We start from the raw sequence: 20,429 nt of genomic DNA, 5'->3' as shown, positions 1-20,429 counted from the left end.
GTTAAGGTTTTTGTAATCTGTAATCTTAGAATATTGTGAAGATTTTATGTTAGAAAAACATGGGGTCACTTCCTACCTAGTTATTGAGTTACTACGGACTAATGCACCAACTTTGATGCCCTTTCAGGAGTTTGCGGCTTCTAGTGATGGGTGCCAGTTATGGGTTTATGAACTCCAAGCACCTTTTACTCTTAGAGAGTCTACGTTTCAGACTAGAGACTATTGTTCGGACTATGATTTGTCCATGACTCTGACAAAGACGCAACTGTCACTAGAGAAAAAAACGAAATAGGAAGCAACCAATGGATTTCGACTCCTGGAGTCCATAAGCGATGCGGGGATAGATTGAGATGTGTTGTAGTTTCAACTTTCAATTTTCCATGCATTGTTCTTTCTAACACGAAATACCCCTTTTTCTCTCTCGGTTTCGTTCAGGTTAGACCCGAGTCCCTTCTTTTCCTCTTTTTGTTCTCAATGCATTTTTATGCTGTTCATTTTGCTGTTGCAAGAAGCACGCTTAATCTGCCGTTTTCCTGCTTTTCCATTTCTTGTCTGGGTTCTTACTTCCTACCATTTGCTTCTTCTTTTCCTAGTCGGTTATACATCTGGGTTTTTTTTTTTTCCTTGCTTCTGTTTATTTCCCACCTATTTTCTCTTTTCCTCGTTTTTTACGTTTGGGGGGTGTGTAGACTGTCGACCTTCCTCCATTTTCTAACACCAGAGCTCATATAGCTTCTTTTACGATCTGGGTTTTCCCTGTTTTTGTTTGCTGTTTCTATTTCCTTTTGTGTGGTCCTCCCGTTTGCTTGCTTCACTAGTGTTTCCAATTCTTCGCTTCTCGATCTCTGAATTTTGAGACCTTTTTCAATTAAGTCTATTTTACTTTATCTTCATGCTTCTTGACATTTCATTTTCATTTTCTAGCAGTCATTTTTACAGGAATTGGCAACATATTTATTTACTTTTCATCATGTAGTTGTTTCTCTCACATTTCCTGCCTATCTTGTCTTGTTGTGTTGTCAAACTGTTTTCTCTCTTTTATTATAATATTCGCAGGCTGTAAGTAACGGCGAGCTCGGTGGAGGGGACTCTATGCCGAAAAGAAAGAGAGAGACAGGGACGGAGGAGAAGAGAGAGAAAGGGAGGAGCGGAGAGAAAACAGTTTGGCATAGAGTATATTTCTCTCTCATTTTCTTTTCTCTGCCTGATTCTCAGAAAATCACTTTCTTTCTCCATTTCTTTCTAGGGTTCCGGACACTCAGGTTTAGTGTGCAATTTAAACCAATGGAGTTGCCAAGACGGTTGAATTTCTTTAATCACTATTTTACTTAATATTTTAATAATAATCGATGACTAACTTACCCTTCCTAAGTTTGGATAATTCGTCCTTCGCACTCGCTGCTGTTGAGAGCGCAATGGAGAGCATTCAGCGTCTCTCCCACCTTCTCTACCCGATCTCAGTTGCTTCAAAGCACCTCAAAGTTCCTGGCAGACAAATCTTCTCGACGAATCCTACTCTACGCTATGATTCCAAACCTCTGCCTTCGGAGCAAGAGCTTCACGGCAAACGTATCAGTCGAAGATCTCGTTCTTCCCCGGCTTCTGCAGGTTGGTTTGTTGGTTTCGGTGAGAAGAAACCAATGTTGCCCGACATAGTGAAGGTTGGGGACCCCGTCCTTCACGAGCCAGCCCGTGACGTTGCCATTGACGAAATCGGGTCGGAGAAGATTCAGAAAATTGTCGACGATATGGTTGCGGTCATGCGGAAGGCTCCTGGAGTTGGTCTTGCCGCTCCCCAGATTGGAATCCCGCTGAGAGTCTGTTCGAAACTTTGTTTCTAAGTTTGTGACTATAATCATTATATCGTTCGCGAGAATGCTAAATGCTTGTTGTTACTATTTTCTTTACTTTCAAGTTTGCCAATTAGACGACTTCCAGCAGTCAATGGATAATGGGTCTCAGCGTTGAGCTACTGCGCCACCTGGAAATCCTAACTTTGAATTACCCGTATGCGTTTCAAATTTCTGATTCATTTATGGCAGACTTCCCCCCTGAGATTTGGGACACTCTTGTCTTAAAGAATCTTCCTCTCAAAAAATGCTAAAGCAACAAAGCTGAACTCTGTTTAACTTGTTTGTTAAATCTAGTTAGGTTTACTGTAAAGGCTAGGTGATTCAATTGTTGGTTGAATTTTTGTATTATCTACTCTGAACTCTTCCGCCATAGACAATGGTTCGACTCTGTACCTCTGATTTACTGAGAGTCTTTGACTGATGTAGCTCTAGAGCGCCTGTAGGTTGTTTCTCCAAATTTCTTAGACACTTAACTTTCCCTGCCTTCACTTGGTTATCCAAGCGTTTGAGAGATGCTTCATGGTAGGAGGGATCCTGAAGTGACAGAACTTATGGTAGTGCTCCTAAGGAAAATTTTCTTTACCTGTAACTGACAACTTCAGATTTATTTATTCTGTTTTTATTGGTCATCTTGTTTCAAATGTTATATTCTGAACCCCTGAGAAGCTTGATTGCAGGCCTCTGGAGGAAAACAAAAGGTCTATTTTAGATTGAAAAATGGACTCTTCTTGCATTGATGAATGACATGCCTTGGCCCCAATGCTAATAACTTTGTGGTGCAGTCATCTAACTTGAGGCATATTATTTATCACAGTTATTTTGTTTTTTGTGTAGATTGTTGTTTTGGAAGATACGAAAGAATATATAAGTTATGCTCGTAAGGAAGACACTGATGCACAGGACCGACAGCCTTTTGATCTATTGGTAAGTTGATCTAGAGATGAAGAGACATCCTAATGATGGTAGGTTCCTTTCTACAGTTTCATGTCTCTCTATCATATTATATCTTGATATGCAGCTCTCAGTTTCTTATTTTGTTTCATTTTAATTTTATTTTGAGGTAGGTCATCCTGAACCCAAAGCTTAAAAAGAAAAGTGACAGAACTGCTTTATTCTTTGAAGGATGCTTGAGGTAACAAACAAGACCTACTGAATCAATCTTAAGGGGTTTAGCGTACTAATTTATTTTTATTCTCTTACTTTAAAGTTACGCTTTCTTTTCATATTGTATTCCTTGTTGATGATCTATGAAAGCAACTTACCTTTATGCTTTCTTTTCATATTATATTCCTTGTTGATGATCTATGAAATCAACTTGCCTTTCTTGGAAGTGGAAACTATATGCTCAATTTCTAGTTTTACCAGGAATTATGCACATCCTAAAATTGCTTAGTACCCTACCTACTTTATCCGCAAACTGTTGGAAGTTGTTGATTTTGTAAGAAAACTTTTTTATTATTTGGTGAGCACTCGTTTAAGAAAAGTGATCTCTTATTAGCATAACAAGGGGTTGCTAGGTTGAGGCACTCCCAAGCAGTATGCTGTTGTTTTTTCGGTTATGGCAGTTCTCCTCATACCATTAATAACGATCAAGCTGTGCCCCATCCGCTTGGGCCATATAACTTCTGTAGGCCATCTCATTTTTTCCCTGTTCACTTTCAGACCATGAAATTGTTGGGGTGCAAAACCTTTACTGGAAACTTTTCTTTCTCAAGTTACTAGTCTTCAGTGTTTTTAATTTCACCCTAGTACAGCTAATGTAATTACATTTGACAACTGAATAAAACAATTGTCTGCAGTGTGGATGGATTTAGAGCAATGGTTGAACGCTCTCTTGAAGTGGAAGTAACGGGTTTTAACCGTGATGGCCAGCCAATCCAAATAGGTGCTTCTGGTTGGCAGGCACGCATCTTACAGCACGAGTGCGACCATTTGGATGGCACGATTTATGTCGACAAAATGTTACCCAGGACATTCAGAACTGTTGACAATTTGGACCTACCTCTACCTAGAGGGTGCCCCAAGCTTGGTGCTTGCTAAGTCTATTCATAAAGCTGCACTTGGACTCCAACAAGAAAGTGGAAGGATGTGTCGGAGTTGCTTCATGATTTACCAAGAGGTTGGATGTTTCCTGCAACCCTAACAAGATACTTCAGCATCTGCTTCTCCTATCTTGCACTTGGGTTACTGTAACTCAAGCAACTGAAACCATGTCATGCTGATAAGTGTTGAGGTTTGATTTAGTAGTAGGTGATATAGAAGGTATTGTAGGTTCCATTTATGAGGAGATCATTCTGAAAGTGGCAGGCAACTAACTGTTTCACTTTTCTTGTGCTCCAAAATATTCACAAAGGGCAAGTCTTGACTTGTTTTACTAAACTGATTCTCAGAAAGTCTTAAGTATTGTGGCATTTATTTTTGTAATTTTTTTATTTTTATAATTTTAAACATAGGTTAAAGCTCAAATCTGATTCGAGTTCGAGCTTAAACTCAATGAAAAAATTTTGGGCTTGAACTCAAGCTCGATTCTAATTTGTGTCAAACTCAAACTCGAGTTGGAAGTATTCAAATAAAGACAAACTCGAACTCAATGCCACCCCTAGACGTAAATCCTTATTTCAGGTAGGTCCCACTTAATAAAACCTTCTCATGTGGCCCAATCAGGGCGATCGTTTTTTTATTTTTAAAAAGCGGAAGAGACAGACGGTTCCACCCGGGAGAAGAAAAAGCCGGTTTGGTGGCAATTCCATGGTTTAAGATACTAAACATCTCTTATTAATTAATGAATCAGAGTCGGACAAAAAGAGTAGCCATCTTGCAAGTTCACGAAACCGTCTTCTTTCTGCGTCACCTTCGTGGCAGTTTAGGTTATTGGGGCGACACTGTAAGGCCTATTTATTTGGTCCTGGAGACCAACTCACTGCAGAGAATACATGCATATCAACAAATGAGTTTTTTAGAAGGATCTTAAATGCTATAACTTTCCGGAAAATTTTCAATTTTTCATTCTTCCAATCTGCGACCTACTTCGTCGTCTCCGTCTTTGTTTTATCTCTCTTTCTCTCTCTATATCGTTTCAGGTGTGAATTTCTAGTTGAGAGAAACCCTAGCACTCTCGATTCGTCCCCCCTTCTTCCGTTACCTGGGAGGGAGGGAGAAATGGTGGATTACGGCGTCGAGTCGAACGACAAATTGGCGTATTTTCAGGCCGTTACTCGCTTAGAGGATAGGGATCTCTGCGCAGAAATCTTGGCTGCCCATGGCTGGGATCTCGAGCTTGCCGTCTCGGCTATAACGTCCACGTCGTCGAGCGGTGGAGTGTCTGGCGCTGCGGGGAGTAGTGGGCAGCCGGATACCGGGGAGTGGCGGGATGTGGATGCGTCGGGGAGGGAGTCTAGTGATATGGCCATTGCTCAGTCTCCGGGATTGGTGTGGAAACTTATTACCCTGCCCTTTTCTGTCATATCCGGCGGCCTGGGTTTGGTTTCCGGTGCGGTGGGACTCGGATTTTGGGTCGCTGGAGGAGTCCTCAACTACTCCCTGGGGATGCTGGGTTGGCGCTCGCCTTCTGGTGGGGCGACCGGGGATGAGTCATCGCCGTTGACGTCTATTTCTGCAGCAGCTTCGGAGGCATTGGATTTTGTTGCTGCGTTCGAGAGGGAATACGGGTCGTTTCACCCGGGTTTCGTGACGGAAGGCTTCATGGATGCTTTGCAGAGGTCTAGACAATCGTTTAAGCTCCTGTTTGTGTATCTTCACTCGCCAGATCATCTGGACACGTCAGCTTTTTGTGGAGGAACCTTGTGTTCGGACCCTGTGGTGGCTTTTGTTAATGAGAATTTTGTTTCCTGGGGAGGGAGTATTAGGGCAAGCGAGGGCTTCAAAATGAGTAATAGCTTGAAGGCTTCAAGGTTTCCTTTCTGTGCTGTCGTTATGGCGGCTTCTAATCAGAGGATTGCATTACTTCAGCAGGTAATGAAAATGTTTCGGGCAATTTCTCTTCAATCTAGTTTATGGTTGTTGTCTTGTTCTTTTGTCCTTTTGTATTTCAAAACCTAAAGGGAAGGGTTGAGGATAACATGAAGAGGATAACAGCTTGTGACTTTTGACACTAAAAAAGCCATTTTTTCTGTTAATTTAGTGATAAGTTTATTTGGAAAAGACAAGGAGTTGAATGACGATCAGTGTACTTTGAAAAGGTAAACATGGTCCTCTGAGCATCCAGGTCAAAGAAATAGATTGATGCCTCGTAATATGTTCTATATTAGTTATTTAAGGTGATACAGACCAACATAGTAGTACAATTGGCCCTGGTTAGAATTTGTATACCTGGTATGGTATGGGGTACCTATATGTGGCCGTTGGAGTGCATTTAATTGCTCCGTTTCCCTACAACATGGAACTTTAAAATTTGAAAGACTGTACGGTTCACATTAGCTGAACTGCCTATGATTGTAGCTTCCTACATTCTTAAAATTGACAGAAGTGGTCTCCTTAATGGGCCATTGGTGTCACTGCTAGTTACAGCACCTCTGATATTCTCAAAATTGATAGAAAGGTATTTTTTTTTTATGATCAAATAGTTCTCTTTAATCTCTCATGGCTGAGTGTGAACTCTGGCATGGTGCTTGGATGGGCATTGGTGGCTCTGCCTCTCTGTAGTGTGACAGGTCTTTTTATTGGATTATGGACACTGCTTCCCAGTTTATGCGACTTGGATGCACACCCTACATGAAGCCAGTGCTCACTAGAATTTGGATTCTTCAACAACAACACCTTATTGGAGTCTCAATTCTCTTTTCTCCCACTTAGCGTTATTTTCTGTTTTGTTTTGTTTGATTTATACATATCTTCTATTTGTGTTTCCTCTTTCCTACTTACTTCTCTCTAGTAAAATTCTCTACTCAGTTGCATTAAGTAAATTGAAAAAAAACTTGCTTGTATGTTTATGTCAGCAGCACTTAGAATGGCACAAAGAGGTTTTCAGGATGTAGTTCTAAAACATGCAGACTAAAGGAAATCCGTATTAATGCTTAAAAAGAAAAAAAAAGAAAATGAGGTCCATCTTAGGAGAGTCATAACATGAGAACAGTTCTCCCCACTTGGTGAGTATTGATGTTAGCATACATGGTTGGATGGTGTTCATTAAAAAAGCTGATAACCCACCAACTTTTGGAGCATTTTGATCCTCCTTTTTAAGTGGCTCTATATGTCATCTCTTTCAGCCCTCTTTCTTGCGTGCGTTCTTTATATAAATATATTTTTTTTTTCAGAAATGTTGAAAGTTTTGGTTAAAAGAATTAAGAAAATGCAGCTGGGGAGAGAGAGGTGTCTTAGCCCACGTGCTAGGGAGAGAGCAACTCATGCCTCAGATACAAGAGGGGAGGTCCTATGATATGACTTCAGGAGACTCCTTCCTTGATTGAGGATTTTGAAACTGAATCTGCTGACCAAAAAAGTAGCTGCCTTGGAAAATCAAGGGGGGTGGAAGCCTTGGCTTCATCATAAATATATCCTAGTCTCCAAGGAGGGGCACTATTCTTAGATATCCAGGAGGTGAGAATGGAGGAATTCCCTTCTATCACAAGTGGACTGTAGAAAGTTTGGGAATATAGGTTCACCCTTTAAAGCAAAGCAATGAGCTCTACATTGGCCAAGTCACAAGGGCTCGCTGACCCAGATAATGCCAGCAGCATTGAATTGGAATGGTTGTGAATAACACAACTAATGGTTGCTTTCATGGGGTTTCCCTTTGAACTTCTGTCAAGGTTTAGTTTTAAGCTACCTCCAGGAACTTAAGACGAGGGAGGAAACACCACTGGGGAGGCATACTGAAATTAGCAACTAGAGAACAATATTTGCTTATCACTGAGCTGGGCAGAGGGTGCAGAATGCCTTCTTCTTTGCTTTCTTTTCTTTCCCCCAAAAAAAAAACATCTGGAAGGAGAAGTAGTTCAGCATCTTTAGGTATGGAGGAAAATTTTCATTAATTGGTTTTTTTTTTTTATAAATTTACTTCATTGGACAAGATTTGTAAGGCTTAGGGGAAACGCGAATCGATGTCTTGAATTACTACTCAATCTTGTTTATGTTGCTAATTTTATCCTCTCTGTTTTCCTTTTCTCATTTTGTTTTCTCGTGGGAACTAAAGATTAGATTTGTTGTGTCTTATCTTTTGTGTTCTGCCTCCTAGATCGAGGGTCCACAGTCTCCTGAGCAAATGCTTGCGATTCTTCAAAAAGTGGTTGAAGACAGCACTCCTGTACTTGTGGCTGCTAGGCTTGAAGCAGAAGAAAGAAGGAATAACACGCGCTTAAGAGAGGAGCAAGATGCAGCATACAGAGCTGCACTTGAAGCTGATCAGGTGCATTACTTTTTCAGTTTTATTCTCTCTTTGCTTTATATGTAGTTCAGAAGCACAGTTAGGAAGATTCTATTGTGGTTCCTCAGCTGACTTCTTTCCTAGGAAAAAGGAAAAAAGAAGAAGCACATCATCTGCTGGTATATTTTTTAATTTTGGTGACGTATGTGGTGTTTGATATGTAATGTCAACAGGCTAGAGAACGGCAGAGGAAAGAAGAACAGGAGCAATTGGAAAGAGAAGCTGCAGAAGCTGAGAGGAAAAGAAAGGAGTACGAAGAAGCTCAAAAAAGAGCTGCACAGGAAGCTGCCGAGAAGGAAGCCACAGTAGCTAGAATGCGGCAAGAAAAAGCTTTGTCATTGGGTGTTGAGCCAGACAAGGGACCCAATGTTACACAGGTACTCTTTCTCAATCAAGAGCTAATTCCTTGTTTTTAATGGTAGAGAGAATTTAATTTTCATGTATATTCTTTTCCTTTTCAATAGCAAGCCATACTGTCTCTATATGAACTATGCTCATAAAGTCTGAATGTTGATGGTAAATTGGTTTTTATATGTATTGCACATGAAATAGACTGTTTTGTAAATATTGAGCAGTTCATTAGATATTTGAGGGAACTGATGTGCACATTCCATCAGTGCTGAAGAATGAAATGATTATAAATCAACTAGGAAATAGCTTCAGTGTAGAATCAACCGCATTATATGTCAGTTTGTGTTTACATTACTTCCTTTTAGGCCTCTTCATTTGCTTCATGTCTGTAGATCCATGTCAAATGTAACTATAATGTATGTCATGTGGGTCTGACTAGCCTACTTTCTTGTTTTTGCCACCGAATGCAATAATTACTCATAATTTGTTTTTGAATGCTTTTTCCTTTCCAAGACAGTTGGGCTGAATAAGATAAGCCTTTATATTGAATATTATGGAAGGCTCTTCTTCTACTACACAGGTGTCTTCCTCTGTTTGGACTGTGCCTTTGTCAAGCGTTACTCCTTGCATCTTGTGCTTGAATCTATCCTAGCATATTCTTCTCAAACAATTTGAGCTCTGTATTAAGTTTATATGGTCAATTTTTTTAAAGGTATATATGGTAATTTTTTGTGTTAAAAATGACCTGTCAATTTGTGAGAAAGCCTAGGTCAGACCGTTTTTATCATATGAAATAACAATAGCTTGAATTGCTAACTAAAATGCTTACAAAAATGCAGCTTATTCATGATTTCTGTCCTGTAGTGGTTGAATTACCAGGTTTTAATATGAACTTTTTTCTTTCTGACTCAATTGGTGCATGACTTGTTTTTTTTTTATTATCTGGCTGGTAGTATGAAAGGCTCTATACTTTTTAATCTATTGATTTATTATTGGATTATTCAAACCTCCTTCATGAAGTCATATTTTGTTAGTAAATTTCTTAATGGGTGGTTTGTGATATCAGGTTCTTGTGCGGTTCCCCACTGGAGAGCGCAAGGAGAGAAGATTCCGTAGTACAGCCACCGTGCAATCTCTCTATGACTATGTTGATTCATTGGATTGCTTGAAAGCTGAGAAATACAGTCTGGTGTCAAACTTTCCTCGGGTTGTCTATGGCCCAGAAAAGCTACCACTTTCACTGAAGGATGCAGGTTTGCATCCACAGGCAAGCCTCTTTGTTGAGGTGGAGTGATGAGGGAAAAAGGAAATCTAGTACCTGCAAAGGATCTAATTGTCCTTTCATTTTCCTGTTTTCTTTCCCTTAAATAGGATGACATGAAATAGATCCCTGCCTCATATAAAAGGGTTACTTTGATGATACTCAAGAAAAACCTTCTGTGTAGCCTGAGTAAGAAAAAATGCCATTTTTCCTGGTAAATCTCTCTCTGTAACTTTCTTTTACAACTGTTAGCGTGTAAAGGATCTTTAGGTGATTGTTCAAAGAGTGCAAGACATCTTGGAAATTGTGGCCATGCCATAAACTTTCCTTAAAGATCTTCATCTTTTGTGCTCGACCGTTCTGACGAAATGGGTTGAATTAGTAGAGAGGGACTCTGATTTGATAAAACACAAGGGACAGCGGAGCTCTCGTTTAAGAGTAAGAAACACTTGCTAACCCAAGTGTAATGCAACAAACAGTTGTTCATCCACCAAAAGTGTCTAAATGAACAACTAATCCATGTAAAAAATTGTGAGAGGAACAACTGAAGTTTCAGTACAATAGCCAAGGCAACCCAGATAACCCACTTATTACCAACTTATTCGGACAACCGAATCAAAGCCATGCTAAACCTAATGGAGCACTTCAATTCACTCCACTATACACCACATTGCACCTAATCTATGCTACCTGGATTTCTTCTGTGGAGTTTCATTCCTTCGGATCTTTTCTTCAGGATCCTCCTCTGATATGTCCTGGCCAATTCCTGCCAAGCATAGGTTCATTGCCATCTCCTCAACAGGCACCTTGATCACATCCGTTCTTACTCCAATATCAGTGGCATACCTGCTCATGCAATACATTCCGGCAGTAACAGTGGCCACACTGATGGGACCCGGTATTAATAAATTCAAAGATGATGAAACAAGAGCTGCTACTGGGACCCCCATGAAGGAAGAAGCTTGACCACTCGTTCCAGTCCCAGTCTTGTCAAGAGCCAGTAGACCTGTTTTGCAGTAAAGTGCGAAGTCCTCACAGTTGTTCTGAAACACATCATAGTTTCCAAATCCTTTCTGAAGCAGATACATAGCTCTGTTGACTACTGTTTCTGGTGGGTCTGATTCTGCAGTTGTACAGGTTCCTCCCCGGACTTTAGCAAGAAAAAGGGACGGAGCAACTCCATACTCGAAGCAGTAGAGATAGCCACCACCAAGGAAGCAGTTCAAGCAGGTGAGGACAACCCCGCTGTCCCGTAGGCTGAATCCACAGTCGGGAAAATTCTCACAGCTTGACAAGGCCTGCTCACTTGAAGAGCTGGATGAGTCTAATGAGGCAGTCACTGAAGGCATATCTTTTTTGCGTCTGAAATGAACAACTTTATAGCCCCCGACATAAATGCCTGTTTTAGATGCAAATCGTACAACTTATAATTCAGTTTTTGTTCAACAAATGAATGCACCACTTTGGATCTACTTGTAGTTTACATGTACAGCATGGTTGAATGGATTAGATGTATAAAAAATAGAGATCATTATCCAACTAGTCTTCATCTCAGCAACCAAACTGTATGAATCCATGCACTTGGATGCAAACGTGATTGTACTGTACTTTTGTTTTTAACACAAATGAGGGAGGAGGTAGAGAATGGATTAGTTCATTGTACCCAACGGGATCTACACAGCCAATCGGTTATCCAAGTTTTCATGAAGCCAGGTTGCACACAAGTTACAGCAGAGTTTGAGCAGAAAGCTCCATACCAACAATACTGACACTTACCTCCATGCACCAGGACAGCCAGTTTGGTAAATGAACTACCTGATCTCCTACTGGCCTGGTTCTTCTGGTGTCTGGTAGATTTGAAGAATGGAACAAGATATAGACTATCAGATTAAAATTGATATCATGTAAGCTACTGAACACCACAGGAAATGTTACAAACTGGTAATGGCCATTTAAACCTTAAGTTTGAAACCTTATATTGTTCTATTTTTGTGTGTGTGCGATGCTGCTTACACACACATTACACCTAATACTCCTGGTGAGACATTAACACAAGACCTTATTCTAGAAACCCGCCAAGCCACACAGAAAAATTAAGAAGTGGATGCTTGTGAGGGATAACTATGGTGTCATCACTTGTAAACAATTTCCTATTATAAAAGCTAAACACAGAGATGTGTTACAAAGCTACAAACTGCATCATAGAAGCTCCTTAAAAAACTGCTTATAGCAAAGGTCAAGAATGAAAAAATGTCATAGGCAATAAAGGAAAAGGGCACTATGTGAAGGTTAACAATGAAGAAATTGACATATACAGCAAAGGAAAAAAGCACAGATGAGATGCAGGATTTAGATAAAGAGCTTCTATATGACGGCTACAGAAGCCTTAAATCTTTACAAGAGTTGCTCTGTCCCTGATGACTCTTAATTAACATGGCAGATGTATTAACTGGAAAAAAGCTGGAATTAGTCACATTTAAGCACGACCCTAATCAATCCATAACTTCGTTTTTGTTTTCTTCCTACTGAATAAACAATAATAGATGCACAACAATTGATATCGATACTAGGCAGAAATTATTGACGTTTTGCCAATTTTGTTGTCAACTTCGGTCTCCGACAAACTTCCTGAGCTCATTGTCTAGACTTTTGACCACCCTTCTCAAGTGATTAACATGTTTCAGGTGCAAGCAACTAAATTTAAGAAAGGAATCAACCGTCCCTCGATGAAAAATTTAAAACGAAAAAACATTTCTTGACGGACGATATCAGGACAAGGAAACCCTTTTATCCTGATCCTGTTTCATAAAAACAACAGACACAATAAAAATCCAAGTACAATAACCTCAGCAGCGGAAGCGTAGAACAGGTGGTTCAGTTCACTCGTTGCATTTTTACCACACGCAATATGATATCAGCAATTGACGTAGAAACCCGAGCCAATGGTGGAATGACCCTCACTTTCATTACAAAAAAATCTGCTTTAATTTCAGAGAAGGAGACAAAACCCAGAAGAAAGGAAATAACAGATGAGAAAAGGGGAATCGATTCGATTCTGAGGATGAAAACGGAACTGCATTACCGTGGTGCGAGTAAGTATAGATTGCTCTCCATGTGTAGATATGGTCACCAGCCTTGATCTGATCTCTCCCCACTTTGTTCGAGAGCAAACCCATCCCAAATTGCCCTCTCCCGCCTTCAATTCACTGCACAGACCAAAATAATTCAAGTGGAGTCAAAAGAACAAAAATACAGTCGACGAACTGTCAATGCATTCCTCAAACTCTTCACCTGCTCTGCTAACTGCCTCACGCATTGTTCTCGAAGTGATGGTTTTCTGTCTTTATATGCAAGACTTGCTCCCGGTCGACTGGTTGATCAAATTAGTTAAATATGTTCTCGTACGAATATTGCATTGCTGCAATCTTTTATTAAGTAGGAGAGTTTAATAAGGCAAGGATAATTGAAAAGGGCGTGGAGGAGATTATGATTTGTGAGGTTTAGTTTACCACCGACACCAAGATTTTGATTTGCAGGAAAGTTCTGCTATGTGGGGCGTCTTTGGGTTCCATGGCCGTCTGTTGATGTAACTCGATCTGAAAAATTAATAGCTTGGGGGACCAACAACAACCAACTTTGGTTGCCTTTCTGGAGGTGGATAAGAATCCAAAGAGATAAAAAGTCAGAGAAACGTTAACAAACTCAATTTCAGTTTAGTTATCAGACTACATTTGGCTGCTGTTAGAGAGATGTTTACAGTCTTCACTACTATATAAAGCTTGGAGATTGCACCGCACTTGCATGGGAAAAGTGAAATTTAGTACTTGAATATGTATTTTTTTAATGGTGAAAATTTTATTTCAAAGCAAAGCAAGAAAATACATAAGTGAGACATCCCCTAATAATAAGAGATTGAAGGGAAGGACCCAATTTAGCATACAAATCAATAGCCGAATTGGCTGATCTAAGTACGTGAGACTAAATTTAGCACACAAATCAATAGCCGAATTGATTGATCTAAATACATAAAACCAAATACAAGTGATAGTGAAAACAATATCCATAATATCAAGGAAAAACTGCTAATGACGTCATGGGGGAAAGAGACAGTGGAGCACCATCCAATAACAATTTTGGAGTCTTTTCCACAATAAGTGGATCTTTGAAGCAATCCTAAAATATGCGAAGGCCATGGAAGAGTCCAGAGAGCTTAACAATAGTAGAGTCTGCAATGCTGAGAAGACCCGAGTAAGAAATAATAGCAGAGCTTCCGAGGTTAAAAATCACCCCCACCAAATTCAGCCAAACCCGGGTTCCCAAATGCCTTACCGTCAACGCTAAACTTATAATGCTCTTTCAAAGCTTTTAAATCATTACTTCATAGTGTTTCCTACTAGCAGAACAAGCCACGAACCAACGGGGTGGTTCATGTGCCTGTGTATATCTATAAAGCAGATAACTGATACAATAGGCTCAGTACTAACACATATCAGGTCTGTATGAGGTGGGTACACTTGTATGACACTCATGAAATCCAACATGTATCACCTGATAACCAACCTTTGTCATTGATAAGGGAACCCCTGCCATAGAAGTCGAGTAGAGCAAGATGTTCCCTGCACAAGGGGCTCACTTTCACACTAGGATGATGGTTAGAGATTTAGGTTGCTATGTCCAAGACAAGAATAAGACAAGAGGGGTCTAAAAATGTATTGAAAAAGTAATAATCTTAGTTTCAGTAGAGGGGTCCAAATATACTTCACTTTAATGGTGTAATCAGCTCACATTATTGATATTACATGACTCAGGCTAAGAATAGACTAGTCTAATGGCATTAAGTAATACAATAATCGATGCTCATTCCAAATAAAGACTCCAATCATACACGCTGACGTTTAAATCAGAAGAACCCTCAAGCAACTGCCTCAGATCTTTCGCGCAATCCCTGTCCTTAGCAAGAAGAAGAGCAAATCCACCTCCACCAGCACCAACAAGTTTGTATCCACAGCAGAATTGATCAGCTAATTGGAAAAGCTGGTCAACAAATTCATTACTACAGTAAGGATCTAACTCCTGATGCAATCTCCAAGCTTCCAACATGATACTTCCAAGTTCATCCAAATCACAATTCATAAGAGCTTCTCGGCCTAGCTTAGCCAGTTCAGCAAGGCGCTTGATGCTAGAGATGAGAAGGTTGTCTCGTTGAAGGTACCGAGTTACCACCTTTTGTAGAACTTGGTTAGCAAGCCGGACCTACAAGGAGGGAAAGACAAATAAGGTGTTAAAAAATGAGTGAAGAACCTAATTTTTTCTTTTACTTCATTTTGTGTCACTGAAGAAGCCTTACTTGGCCAGTAAACACCACAAGCAGCCGTTGCTCTAGCTCCAACACCAAGCTAGGGGAAGCTGCAAGAGGGATGACTTGTAGTCGTAATGGTTTACCAGGAAAACTTGAAGTACACTTAATACCAGGATACAAGCCCCCAATCTGATCTTGCCATCCTCCTCCTGTACCCATAATTTGTTCCAGAACCAAAACAAGTCTGGCCACATTTTCGCTACTCTCATCTCCTTCCATTACATGGAGAAGTCCTTTCACTACAGCTGCTGCTAAGATACTCGAAGTCCCTAATCCACTCCCACGAGGAACGGTTGCCCAAGTCTTGATATGTAGGCCAGAGGAATTCAAGAGCTTGTCACCAACAACTCCAGTCACAAGTAGTGCAGATTTGACAAGTCGAAAAGAGTCATCTTTATCAAATGGGGGAGCAATAGAAATGGGACTGTTGATGTAGAACTTATTTTCAGCATCATCACTGATGAGAATCCCAGGAGTTTCTGTGGTCTCGATCAAGGTTCCAATTGGGAGGGAACCTTTCAATCTTATAGCCATATTAAGAACACAACCTGGACGTTCCAAACTCCATGGTGGAGTATCACTCCAACCCCCGACAAAATCCACACGAACTGGTAGCTCCACCCTTGCTTTCCGCAGGATGAAAGGATGATTCATGTTGCCATTCGGCACATTCTCATGACATTGCAGAAGATTCTCACTGGATGGGTTTTTAAAGCAGTCTGGCAACAAAAATGCAGGAAAAAACAGTTGGTGTTAATGTGAGAGAGAGAGAGAGAGAGAGAGAGAGAGAGAGAGAGAGAGAGAGAGAGAGAGATACCTCCAAAGCTATGTCTCACTGCTGAGGAAGTTTCATTAGCTACTGCAGCCCACACTCTCTGCTCCATGGATGAGGCAACGGGGTCTTCTCCACATGCTCTAAGAAGATCCAGTTGTACCTGGTATGCCCTACTTTCAGGAAGAATTGAGTTCTTTGACTGTAGATCAGAACAAAGCCCAAGAAAGTCACTGCAAATCTTAGTTCCTGATTGTTCTTGCTGGAGAATCTCTTCGCACAGCTGAGACAAATTCCGTCCTAGCAAACCATAGGTAATGCAAGCTCTCGCAATTCCTTCTGCAAGCTCTGCATGATGACGACTTGATACAGCACAAAGTTTAGGAAAATCTATTGATCTATGTAACTCTTCTAAACTAAGACGATTTGAACTTCTCCACAGGGAAAGCATTTTATCTTGGTTCTTCTCATTCATACCCATGATCCACATAGCTAATTGAAGCATCTCAACAGAAGAGTGAACTGGAAATATCTTTGCATTCCACAAACACCTCTCATGCATGTCAAAGGAACTCCATAAATCATTCTCTTGAATACTCAAATCATGTAAATTTTTTTTCCATGGTTTCCCACAAAAAGTTCCATCTTTGGAAAACAGGGTTTTGGGATTATCATGGAGGCCACAATAGATAATTACTTTCTCCTTGCGCCCTACCAAGGGAACTTCCCAAATACAATGACGATCTGGAAGTACAAACTGAACACAATTTCCAGTGCATCCGTGTTCTTCAATATTAACTCCAACAACTATAGATTGAGAACCTATCTGTACCCCATTGGGAAGAGATGAATCATAAACTAGAGAATCTTCCCCAACTGAAACTCCAGATGCAATCTTGCTTGAAAGAATGATGGCAGATGCTGCAATATCAGAAACAGTTGTTGCTGGGATGGAACATAAGTGCCTCCGACCCACAAGTGCTGAATCAGTGCCACTTAAGTGCTCGAGAACTTCAGTAGATGTGCCAAAATGTAGAAACAATAAACCATCTGGACAAAAAAGAAAAATTAAGTGCAGATTTGTAAAAAAATACTAGAAAATACATTAATTTTCTTTTGAAATATGACAATACATTAATCTAAAAAAATAATTTTTATATAAAGAAACAAATGATAAAAATTTCAAAACCATTGAAAAGTTGGAAAAGACAGTGGCAAATGACTCACAGAACTAATGAATAGAGAAACCTACAAGCACAATAGCTGAACATTTTCTCATTTCCCAATCCCTCAATCAGCTCTTTCCCTAGAGGGCGAGATTTCAACCAGTCATGTTTTGCAGGGACCCAGGCAGCCACCAACTCCTCGTACAAACTCATCTGTAAGAATTACATATGAACTGAGCCAAATAGTTCAAAAAACAGGAAGAGAAACAGTGGCATAAACTGTTATCACAATGTCACCTTGAGGTTTACGCTGCAAAAGAGTTTTACAGACAAAAGATCCATGCACATCCAACCAAACATGCAAAACATAAAAAACGAGTAGCATTTAAAACAAATAAGAAGACTGTCTTCAGATGGTGGTGGTCTATTAAAAAAATGTCCCATTTTCTAATTCTTCACAAAGATGAAGCATATAATTCAAAATTCCCCCTCTTACTATCTCTAATTGAGGTTCTTGTGTAGACATTAGTCAAGCAAGTGGGAATTTGAAAAACTCATTGACTTCTAGATGATGGTTTCTTACTTCTGTTCTTGTTCTTAAAAGCTCCAAAATCACCCTCTCACTTGAACTTGAAAGCACAAGAAGATCTTTCCAGGCTTTGCCTCTAGCTGCTATCATTCCAGTATCCAGCAAGGCTCTACCATTATCTCCAATGGCCTGTTTCTCTTCGAGCTCCTTTATGCTGGGTTTCTGCAAAAGATTCTCCACCAAATTGAGTGAATAACTGGCACTCGAAACTCCAGTTTTTGATGCCACAACAACACCGTGATTGGTGGCAATATCAAGGGTGATAGGGACAGTAATGATGCAAGACGAATCATCAGGGAGAACCATGATCGAGGCATCAAAACAGGGCAGAACATCCCCAGTCATGATGAAAATCCCACCTGTGGAGGCAATTAAAAAATCAGTAAGTTAAACATATAAAGAGAACAAGTTTATGACATGAAAGAGAAAGTCAGGATCCAATAAACATTAAACTGTGTTTGATTAACCAGACTCTCAAGTACCATTTAAACGTAAGAAGGATCACTTGTGTAGCAACCTTCATTCTTGAAAGCTTGTCTTGCACTGGAGGAAATTGCAAGTATGTGGTCAAAAAGCAATGGAACCGGTCCATCTGGGTCATCTGCTGCCAAATAGGGCAATGGAAGGAAAACTTTCCCCATTGGATTTGCCCATGGAACTCTTTTGGAGTCACCTCCAGCATGAAGCAATAGTATATGCTTTTTAGCCATTAAATCAACAACTGATGTAAAAGGTGCTTCTCTAGTCAACTCATCATCTGATGCCAATGATTTTTGAATCCTATTCTCAGAGTTAGAAACCTGTGATTATATAACCAATCAGTTCGCAAGCCAAACAGATAAACCTTGGTAATAAGCTGAGACTGAAATTTCTGAAGAAGTTTGGGATAGCAGACCCTTAAGTAAATAGTAGTCAGGGGCACAGAACGTTTAATCCAAACAGCCTCCCTGGTCTAGATCTAAACTATCAGAAATCTTGAATTTTTAGCTAAAGGCTTAAAATTATCCAGATTACTGGCCTCTCTCTTTGACGTGAATGAGTCGATCAGAGACATTTGTGAGTCAATCTGGATTTTCCTTCATCATGCTTGTATAAGGTCACAGTTTCTGAATGTTATAACATCAACACATACTTCATAAGTTTCAAAACCTTTTCAGGATGAAAATTCGAGAAGCCTAGAGTCAACAACTGGAAACAATATTCTCTTTCTTTATTGTGATGAATTCAAGTGTTTGCTGCATTTTCGGTTGTTTGTGTTACAGTACCCTGTCAATTTACATAGTATTCCCATCCATGGAACTTCAAAATGTTTATTCCTACTTGGCCTCTATGTCCTGTAGCTAATGGATTTATGTGAGGAACATAGGCCCAGTTGAAACTTCCATAAGTGAGGAATTGCCACAAGAACAAGATTAGAAAATGGAGAAAAACACTACCAGTAAGGTACATCCTCTAGTTTAGTTCTAGTATTATTCCTACATCCAAAGAAAGTCTAAGCAACTGTTAACAAATATATACCATGATAAACAGCAATAGAAACTCAATATGAATCCTTTGTCACTTGAATACTTTCTTAATGAGATGTTCCAAGACTACCCATTCAAACCACTTCCAACTTCTTCAATAAGGACATACATATTAGAAGTGCAATAAATATTTTAACACTAAATTACGAATCACAACTGCCGATATCACATGATATTAAATAGCACGTTCTTACTTGTAAGTAAGAAATCAGCGTCCGATCACCTTTAAATAAGATAAAATTTACGTAAAACAATCAAAATATAAAATTAACCTAAAGTCAAATCATTGATCCCTGAAGCATAAAAGATAATGTCCGCGGTTAAAGGATTTACGCTGGCTTCAAAACAAAATCCCCTATACCATTCAGTAACAGTCGTTGCAATTGTCACCGAAAAAAATTTGAAATGTGTCAGCATTGCAACCAAGTGGAAAAGAAATCAACTCTAGACAAGAAAGAATTGTCATGATTAAATAATCATCAGGCAGCAAATATAAGATCGCCCGGCTAACGGTACCAACCCTTAATCAGAGGTCAGACAAGAAGACTAAAGGAACACAGAAGGCAGAAAAAAAAAAAAATTTGCAGAAAATTTTTTGCAGAAAGAAAAGGGAAATCGGTACCTGAGAAGCGACACCAAGGCGATTAAAATGTCTCGCGAGTGCAGCGACAGCATTAAGAGTAGCAGCACCGGAACCGATCCGGGCACCTTCAGGATCAGGCACCGCAAGCGTGACAGTGGAAGCCGCAATGCGGCCCATCCGCTTCGCTCGCCTCAATTGCCAGTCGTATAACCCCGCCTGCTCCGGGCTCGCCGCCGTCAGCACAATAGCGTCCCATGTGGGAACCCTAGCGGGATCCCGCACCGACAGACGGAGATGGTACCAAGATTTTCGGAGGAGCGCCACCAAATCCTCCTTATTCTTCCTTTTGTGTCTCCTCCGGCTCCCGGATTCCATCGTCCAAAACTGTCAGTTTAGACCACTGGATAAAAGAAGGGGGAAGTGTTTGAGAACTTCATCTCCGTCACCGCAAAATTTAGGAAGCTGTCGTGATTCCAGACAGGCTAGGAAAACGGTCGCCGGGTTGATTTGAGAATTGAAATCCTTCTGTCCTTCTTTATCCGCAAGACTTTTCGTTTTGGTTCTATGGCAGTGACCTTAACGACGAG

General features: G+C 40.2%; 4 protein-coding genes across 7 annotated transcripts; 2 read left to right on the top strand and 2 right to left on the bottom strand.

The window, feature by feature from the left end:
• The first annotated feature begins 283 nt into the window (after positions 1-283).
• On the top strand, positions 284-4,253 carry LOC137948196 (peptide deformylase 1A, chloroplastic). Of its 2 annotated transcripts, XM_068794193.1 has the most exons (6): positions 284-435; positions 1,057-1,173; positions 1,247-1,817; positions 2,688-2,777; positions 2,918-2,985; positions 3,653-4,253. In XM_068794193.1, exons 3-6 carry the CDS (start codon positions 1,350-1,352, stop codon positions 3,891-3,893), a joined length of 867 nt encoding a protein of 288 aa, XP_068650294.1. In that variant the 5' UTR covers positions 284-435; positions 1,057-1,173; positions 1,247-1,349; the 3' UTR covers positions 3,894-4,253. The 2 variants fall into 2 exon arrangements, with proteins under 2 accessions (XP_068650294.1, XP_068650293.1); XM_068794192.1 differs by having other exon boundaries at positions 1,057-1,817.
• Positions 4,254-4,659: 406 nt separating this feature from the next.
• On the top strand, positions 4,660-10,260 carry LOC137948208 (plant UBX domain-containing protein 10-like). The gene is made up of 4 exons (XM_068794208.1): positions 4,660-5,825; positions 8,047-8,217; positions 8,409-8,612; positions 9,653-10,260. Exons 1-4 carry the CDS (start codon positions 5,013-5,015, stop codon positions 9,878-9,880), a joined length of 1,416 nt encoding a protein of 471 aa, XP_068650309.1. The 5' UTR covers positions 4,660-5,012; the 3' UTR covers positions 9,881-10,260.
• A 137-nt stretch (positions 10,261-10,397) lies between these two features.
• LOC137948335 (protein LEAD-SENSITIVE 1-like) lies at positions 10,398-13,370 on the bottom strand. Of its 2 annotated transcripts, XM_068794392.1 has the most exons (3): positions 13,139-13,370; positions 12,930-13,053; positions 10,398-11,246 (listed from the first exon to the last, which is right to left on the bottom strand). In XM_068794392.1, exons 2-3 carry the CDS (start codon positions 13,021-13,023, stop codon positions 10,534-10,536), a joined length of 807 nt encoding a protein of 268 aa, XP_068650493.1. In that variant the 5' UTR covers positions 13,024-13,053; positions 13,139-13,370; the 3' UTR covers positions 10,398-10,533. The 2 variants fall into 2 exon arrangements, with proteins under 2 accessions (XP_068650493.1, XP_068650494.1); XM_068794393.1 differs by lacking the exon at positions 13,139-13,370 and having other exon boundaries at positions 12,930-13,125.
• A 1,169-nt stretch (positions 13,371-14,539) lies between these two features.
• Positions 14,540-20,374, bottom strand: LOC137949078 (bifunctional fucokinase/fucose pyrophosphorylase). Of its 2 annotated transcripts, XM_068795351.1 has the most exons (7): positions 19,882-20,374; positions 18,251-18,533; positions 17,728-18,092; positions 17,231-17,357; positions 16,024-17,028; positions 15,195-15,925; positions 14,540-15,100 (listed from the first exon to the last, which is right to left on the bottom strand). In XM_068795351.1, the coding sequence occupies exons 1-7, from the start codon at positions 20,215-20,217 to the stop codon at positions 14,705-14,707; spliced, it is 3,243 nt and encodes a 1,080-aa protein (XP_068651452.1). In that variant the 5' UTR covers positions 20,218-20,374; the 3' UTR covers positions 14,540-14,704. The 2 variants fall into 2 exon arrangements, with proteins under 2 accessions (XP_068651452.1, XP_068651453.1); XM_068795352.1 differs by lacking the exon at positions 19,882-20,374 and having other exon boundaries at positions 18,216-18,291.
• Positions 20,375-20,429: the final 55 nt, after the last annotated feature.

Source organism: Aristolochia californica, unplaced genomic scaffold, assembly GCF_029961685.1.
Source record: "Aristolochia californica isolate CCGP_79_NKW_82.1479 unplaced genomic scaffold, dmAriCali1.0.hap1 SCAF_13, whole genome shotgun sequence".
NCBI classification, from domain to species: Eukaryota; Viridiplantae; Streptophyta; class Magnoliopsida; order Piperales; family Aristolochiaceae; genus Aristolochia; species Aristolochia californica.
This window is presented reverse-complemented; position numbering and strand designations above follow the sequence as displayed.

Bases quoted from the DNA above. Each gene is read 5' to 3' on its own strand.
- LOC137948196 (XM_068794193.1), top strand. From the start codon at position 1,350: ATGACTAACTTACCCTTCCTAAGTTTGGATAATTCGTCCTTCGCACTC. The intron at 2,778-2,917 runs GTAAGTTGATCT...ATTTTGAGGTAG, and splicing joins GACAGCCTTTTGATCTATTG to GTCATCCTGAACCCAAAGCT. The intron at 2,986-3,652 runs GTAACAAACAAG...AATTGTCTGCAG, and splicing joins TTCTTTGAAGGATGCTTGAG to TGTGGATGGATTTAGAGCAA.
- LOC137948208 (XM_068794208.1), top strand. From the start codon at position 5,013: ATGGTGGATTACGGCGTCGAGTCGAACGACAAATTGGCGTATTTTCAG. The intron at 5,826-8,046 runs GTAATGAAAATG...TCTGCCTCCTAG, and splicing joins GGATTGCATTACTTCAGCAG to ATCGAGGGTCCACAGTCTCC. The intron at 8,218-8,408 runs GTGCATTACTTT...TAATGTCAACAG, and splicing joins CTGCACTTGAAGCTGATCAG to GCTAGAGAACGGCAGAGGAA.
- LOC137948335 (XM_068794392.1), bottom strand. From the start codon at position 13,023: ATGGGTTTGCTCTCGAACAAAGTGGGGAGAGATCAGATCAAGGCTGGT. The intron at 11,247-12,929 runs GTAATGCAGTTC...CATCTAAAACAG, and splicing joins CTATACTTACTCGCACCACG to GCATTTATGTCGGGGGCTAT.
- LOC137949078 (XM_068795351.1), bottom strand. From the start codon at position 20,217: ATGGAATCCGGGAGCCGGAGGAGACACAAAAGGAAGAATAAGGAGGAT. The intron at 18,534-19,881 runs GTACCGATTTCC...ATATAATCACAG, and splicing joins GCCTTGGTGTCGCTTCTCAG to GTTTCTAACTCTGAGAATAG. The intron at 15,926-16,023 runs GTATCTCTCTCT...TTTTGTTGCCAG, and splicing joins AGTGAGACATAGCTTTGGAG to ACTGCTTTAAAAACCCATCC.